At 48.4% G+C, this 6,864-nt stretch overlaps 1 protein-coding gene across 1 annotated transcript in view; it reads left to right on the top strand.

The window, feature by feature from the left end:
* Mmp25 (matrix metallopeptidase 25) overlaps positions 1-765 on the top strand; it is a 32,543-nt gene extending 31,778 nt beyond the window's left edge. Inside the window, exons 10-11 of the mRNA XM_008846727.1 lie at positions 64-321; positions 488-765. Coding sequence (XP_008844949.1) covers positions 64-321; positions 488-765 — 536 coding nt within the window. The remainder of the gene's footprint in view (positions 1-63; positions 322-487) is intronic.
* The last annotated feature ends 6,099 nt before the right edge of the window (positions 766-6,864 follow it).

Here is a 6,864-nt window from a genome sequence, read left to right on the forward strand (position 1 = left end):
GGAGTGGTGGCTGGCCCTGAAGTGTTTGGAGAGCTCTCCCCTTAGCAGCACGCCTTCTTCCAGGCCCCCAGTTTTGGGTGTTCCAGGACAGGCAGCTGGAGGGCTCCGCGCGGCCGCTGGCAGAGTTGGGGCTGCCCCCGGGAGAGGAGGTGGACGCCGTGTTCTCCTGGCCACTTAACGGGAAGACGTACTTGATCCGAGGCCAGCAGTACTGGCGGTACGACGAGGTCGTCTCGCGCCCAGACCCTGGCTACCCGCGTGTCCTGAGTCTCTGGGAGGGGGCTCCCCCCGCTCCAGATGATGTCACCGTCAGCAACACAGGTGTGTGTGGGTACCACTGGAGGTCCTCACCTGCAAATTATGGTCCCAGGAGGAGGGAGAGACGTGGAAGGAGGGAGACAGGATATCAGACAGGGGCGGAGGAGAGTTGGGGTGGAGAATAGGGGCAGGCCTGGATCATGCCCCTGAGATGTCTCCTCCCCTGCAGGTGACACCTACTTTTTTAAGGGCATCTATTTCTGGCGCTTTGCGAAGGGCAGTGTCAAATCTGAGCCGGATTCCCCCCAGCCCATGGGACCCAAGTGGCTGGACTGCCCTCCCCCAAATTCTGACCCACAAGTCCCCAGGTTGCCGCCCAAAGAGACCCCTAAGCCCGGAACCTGCGATTGTCGCTGCGAACTCAACCAGGCCACGGGCAGGACCCGCAGCACCGCGACCGTCCTGCTGCTCCTGCTGCCCCTCCTGGCTGGAGGTGTCTTCTGTTAAGGTGGGACATCCCAAGCGGAACAGCTCCCTGCACAGAAGGTGGCCTGGGTCTCCCACAGCTGGACCTACTGTGGGGTCGTGAGACGCTGCAGAGTCCCACTGTCTGGTCCCACAGCAGGACTCTGCATGCACAGAGCTGGGTGGATTCCTAGGAGAAGCGAAGCAACACCTGTCAGCCGGGCTGCGGCGGCGGCAGTAACCAGCACCTTCTCATCACTCTGCGTCTGGGTGACTGCCTGGGGCCGGTGTGGAACCTTCCTCTCCAGCATGGAGAAGAGCGGGAGGCCGAGGGAGCCACCTTGGAGGGAGGGGCCGAGCTGAATGGACGCAGCAGTGCCCTGCCCCACTCCCTTGCTCTTCACAAGCAAGCGGTGCTACACTCAGGTCTCCTATTGCTTTCCCTTGGATAGACCCTCTTTCTGGGGATGTGCAGTCCTCTGGCTCTCTAGTACTATTTCCTGGGGTGATAGTGACTGTCATCTGACTGAACGGTTATGCCCCTTCTGTAACTGTGTGCCCTTGAACCTTCTTACCCTGTTTTACTCCCATGATGTCCCACCTCAGTCTGCCACATGGTAGGAGCACAAACCAAGTTGTGCAACCTGAGGGCATGCCTCATGTCCTGGCTGACAGTGTTCTATCCCATGTCTGGCCCAGTTACCCTCATTTCAGGTAATGTTTATCCCAGGCCACAGCCTCTAGGCAACTCTCCACCTAGAACTGCCCCCATTCAGTTGGACATTTCCTTGCTGCCTGCTTACAGCTTTTCCTCTAGAACATCTTGGCTCTCAGTTGCACAGTGATGCTAGGAAGACATGGACAGACCCTCTCAGTGATGCCATTGCCCTTTACTTTTATTTTCGTTATGTATATGTGTACGCCTGTGTGTGGGTATGTGCAGGTGCCTGCAGAGGCCAAAGCCATCAGAGTTCCCCTTGAGCCATGAACCTAGGTGCTGGGAACAGTATTCAGGCCTTCTGTAAGAATAGTATGAGCTCTTGCTGCTGAGCCATCTCTCTACCCCCTGCCATTGCCTATTTAACACTCCTGGGGAGCCCTAGGGTGAGGAGTCGAGAAACCTGTGGCAGATGGGCATGATGGTGTACACCTTTAATTTCAGCACTTGGGAGGCAGAGGCAGGAGGATCTCTGTGAGCTCGAGGCCAGCATGGTCCACATATCAAGTTTCAGGCCAGCCAGGGCTATATAGTGAGACCCTGTCTCCAAAATAAACAAACAAACAAATAAATAAATAAATAAATAAATAAATAAATAAATAAATAAATTAAAAAAAAAAAAACCCAAAGAAACCTTAGCACACATTTAGAACCTAGGTCATTGCTTTTAGAATATTACACACCAAAATCATCTCATGGGTATTGAAAAATTCAGATCTTAGTTGGGTGTGGTGGTGCATGCCTTTAATCCCAGCACTTGGGAGGCAGAGGCAGGTGGATCTTTGTGAGTTCAAGGCCAGCCTGGTCTACATAGTGAGTTCCAGGACAACTGGGGCTACAGAGAGACCCTGTCTCAAAAAGAAAAAAAAAAAAAAAATTCGGATCCTATTCCATTACCCTGAATTCTCATTCAGGAGGTGGAGTCAAGAACATATACAAGACCAGGGATGTGAGCCCTAATGGGCAAGGGTGCTGTTTGTTTTGTGATGTTGTTTTTTTTATCTCAGAGACATCTCCTATATTCTCTGTGGCACCAGGCTGATGGCCTTAATTGAGTTCACCCCCTGTGGCTAGACCAGTTAGTGGCCCCACAGTGCTCTGGGAACCTGGGCTGTGGGCAAGATTTCCGGTAACCAGAGGAAGTTACTTCAGTTTGTGACACCAGCCCAGCATGGGGACAGAAACCAGGTGTCATCACCCAGCACATAGCCTGATAATTCTAGGTTAGCAGGAGCCATCTCCATCTGTGTCTCCCTCAGTTTACTTTCCAAGTAGGTGTGTGTGGATGTTTTGAAGGGTCTCTCATTTTTTGTCAGTCTTAGTACAGCAACAGAACCAAGCATGTGGGCAGAAGGCAGGTGTCACTGACCAGTTGGTAGCCACATAATTCTAATCCACCAGGGAGTCATTCGTATCTCTCAGATCCCTTAAGTAGGAGTGTGGTAGACATCATAATAGGGTTCTTTCGCTTGTCTTTTTGTTTTTTTTTTTGAGACAGGGTCTCCCTGTAGCACTAGCTGGCCTGGAACTCACTATGTAGACCAGGCTGACCTCAAACTCACAGAGATCAGCCTGCCTCTGCCTTCCAAGTGCTGGGATTAAAGTCATGTACCACCATGCCCGGCTTCACTTGTCCTCTTGAAGGAACAAGTTCAGTCAAGAGACATAAACATTCTGAGCAGTTTATTTAGTAAAGCAACAGGACCAAGGTAAGCTAAGTGAGCACTCCAAAGAGCCACATGGGCTACTCCAAGGTGGGAAGCAGCCTGATGGGCTCTGTGTTGTGGATTTTAAATGAAAATTTTATGAATATTTATGAGGTGGGTAGAATATTCATCAAGCAAGTTTCTATCCCAAATTCTGCTGAACCAGATTTTCCTTTTAGGGCATTTCCACCCATTATCTCCACAAAACGAGGGGAGTGTCAAAAGGATACAGAACTTTTCTCACTGGGAATACATAAGTGAAAGTTCTGGTGCCTTGGGTTCTAATACAGTGGGAACAACCTAACTGCAGCTTCAAGGATGAATCAACACTAGGGGGCAGTCTGGTCTTCAGGAGACAGTTACCAGAGATGCAGCTGTAGATTTCCTTGATCAGCTCCTAACATCTTGTGTACAGCGGTTGTCTGGGTCATTTTCCTGGAATTGGAGGTTTTCGGAAACCATCTCACAACTCAGTGTATTGCAGTTGGCAGTTCGATGCTTTAGAATAAAATGTGACAGGGCAACAGTACCTAGCATGTGTTCCTCAGAGGGGCTTCTCTGGTGCCAGTTAGAAGAGCCTGCCAGGATTGAGACTGGCTATGTTGTGGTTTTTGTTTGCTTTTTAAATTTTATTTTTATTTTTTTTAGACAGGGTGTCGCTATGTAGCCTCGGGACGGGCTGAAACTTGATATGCAAACCAGGCTGGCCTGGAGCTCTCTCTATAGACCAGGCTGACCTCGAACTCACAGAGATCCTCCTGCTTCTGCCTCACTATTGCTAGGATTAAAGGTGTGCACCACACATCTGGTTGTCAGCGTTCTTTTTAAAATATATTTTATTTTAAAATCATTTTTATTTTATGTATATGCGTGTATTGCCCATATCTATGTAAGTGCACCTATGTCGTGTGTAGCCCCCAAATTACTCAGTCCTCTGAAAAGCATGGGCTATGCAGGGAACCCTGGAAAAACAGGTGGAGCCGCGCCATTTTGGAAGACGAGCTAGGACTGTGGGCCGGGGGCGGGGACGGATAAGAACAGCAAACAGCCTGGGTGCCCTGCCTATGGATACCCTGCCTGTCCCGTAGGCTTTGCAGGACGAGAGGAGGGATTCAGACTGTGGGGTGAGATGGCGGGTGGACACGGCTCAGGAAAGCTGATGGAGACTATGGTTGGGCTTGAATGGCCCAGTGGTTTATGAGAAGCTGTTTCTTTGTAAGTCACCCTCTCCCAAATGTCATATAAACTATGCAAAATTCAAACAGAACTGTGTTAGGTTGGTTTTATTAACCAGCGTCAGAACCAGGAGACCAGGTGACTGAGGACCAGTCTCCCATAGGGCGGGAAGGGGAAAATTTAGTGAAACACCGTGCAGTAGTGCCCAAGGAGGTCAGAAGAGGATGTTAGATTCCCCCTGGAATTAGAGGTACAGGTGGTTGTTAGCCACCATGTGGGTGTTGGGAATCAAACTTGGGTCTTCTGCAATAACAACCAGTGCTCTTAACTGCTGAGAAAACTCTCCAGTCCTTGTTAGTGTTCTTGACTTTGCTATTTTAACCCTGACATTCACTTTGGCTCACACATTTGTTTTTGCCATAATAGGAGGGGAGGGAAACTAAACCTGACTCAAGAAGAGAAATAATTAAATATGATTAAAATAATTAAAAATGATTAGAGAAAGTTTTCTTTATTTTTTATTTTTTGGTCTTTTTGAGACAGGGTCTCCTTGTAGCCCCAGCTGTCCTGGAACTCACTATGTAGACCAGGCTGGCCTTGAACTCATGGAGATCCACCTGCCTCTGCCTCCCGAGTGCTGGGATTAAAGGCATGCACCACCACGCCCAGCTGAAAGCTTTTATTTCTTGTGAGTGTTGATGGATCAGGAGGAACAGGAACTCAGTGACTGTTCCAGAAGGAACTGGAATCCAGGTTTGGAAAAGTTGTGTGTCTGTGCTAAATACTTTTAAAAGGTATGGGACCCACGTGGGTGAGCTGCAGAGGGTACGGAATGGTGAAGGAGGGGTGTTGTGAGGTCATCGGTTTCTTCAACTTCCTAGAAAAGGTTCTTCAGCTCTAAGAAAGCCAACTAGTCCTGGACAACATCCCAGAGCCTATCTAGAAGCCCTGAATCCTCAAACCCTCACCTCTTTCAAAGAATGCTTGGGAGCCAGCTTGCCCTCCTATTCAGGCTTGCTTTGCTGGTAGCCAACTTAGTCCCTCAGGCCATCCCTGTGTCCTTTTTCATCTTTACTTCTGCTGGGCTGTCCTGTCACTCTAACACTGTCCTCTTTAATAAAAGTTTCTCCTCAGTGTCAGCACCCTGAAGTTGTGGTCCTGGCTGGGGGGGGGCGGGGGGGAGAGGGCAAGGCTGGTATCTGGAACTTGGCAATGTGTAAAAGTCATCCAACTGGTACTGGTTTTGAAGACATGAGAGGTGCAAGATTGAGAGGGCCATGGAGAATGATTGAGATCTGGTACCCTGTGGCAGGGTCAGAGTACCTGAAGAGAAGACATTGGTGAAGGTGCAGCCTCAGGTGCATTGGAGACCCGGGATATTAGAGATGCCAGAAGAATTTGAATTTGCACCTCTGGATTTGGTTTTGCTAAGTATGTAGCCACAAGCTGTCCTGGAATTTGCTATACAGACCAAGCTGGCCTCGAACTCAGAGACTTTTTTTTTTTTTTCCAGTCTTTTTGAGACAGTCTCTCTGTAGCCCCAGCTGGCCCAGAACTCACTATGAAGATCAGGCTGGCCTCCAAGTCAAGTCACAGAGATCCCTGCCTCTTACCTCCCAAGTGCTGGGATTAAAGGCATGCACCACCATGCCCAGCCTGAGATTTTTAAAGTATTGGAATCTTTAAAGACTGTGGACTTTTAAAATTGAACTGTATTTTATTTCCCTTCCTCCTTTTATTCCTTACCTCTTTCCCTCTCCTCCTTAATTTTTGTTTTCTTGGGACAGGGTCTCATATAGCTCAGACTGGCCTCAAATTCACTATGTAGCTGAGGCTGGCCTTGAATGCCTTGATTTCCTTTGCCGCCTCTGCTAGGAATCACAGATATGATCTACTGTTCATAGTTCTCTCTCCCTCCCTCCCTCCCTCCCTCCCTCCCTCTCTCTCTCTCTTGCATGCGCCCCTCTCTCTCTCTCTTCTTTTTTTAATTGTCTTTGAATTCATGATCCCCCTGCCTCAGCCTCCTGAGTGCTAGCCACCACGCTCAGCTCAGAACACAAAGTTAAAAACAACTATGATTAATGTTCTAAGAGCCTTGTAGAAAAAAGTAAATAATACACAAAATAAATGGATAATATAGGCAGAGCTATGGAGAGGGTAAGAAAGATTAAATGGTAGAGATCAAAACTAACAGAGGCTGGGTATAGTGGTCCATACCTTTAATCTCAGCCCTCAGGAGGCAGAGGCAGGCAGATCTTTTGTGAGTTTGAGGCTAACCTAGTCCATATAAGTTCCAGATAAGCCAGGGAGAAAGAAAAAAGAAAAACTAATGAAAGTGAAGAATGTCTTTGACAAGCTTGTTAATAGAATGTGCACTGCTGGGGAAAGAATCTCTGAGCTAGAGGATATGACAATAGACATTTCTGAACGCAAAGAAAATTCAAAATTACAGATTATCCAAGGACTGTAGCATAGATACAAAACTGTAATGTGTGCACTATGGGCATTCTAGAAGAAAAGAGAACTGAAGCAATACCTAAC

The sequence above is a fragment of the Nannospalax galili genome, unplaced genomic scaffold, assembly GCF_000622305.1.
Source record: "Nannospalax galili isolate Female #2095 unplaced genomic scaffold, S.galili_v1.0 scaffold471, whole genome shotgun sequence".
In the NCBI taxonomy this organism is placed as follows: Eukaryota; Metazoa; Chordata; class Mammalia; order Rodentia; family Spalacidae; genus Nannospalax; species Nannospalax galili.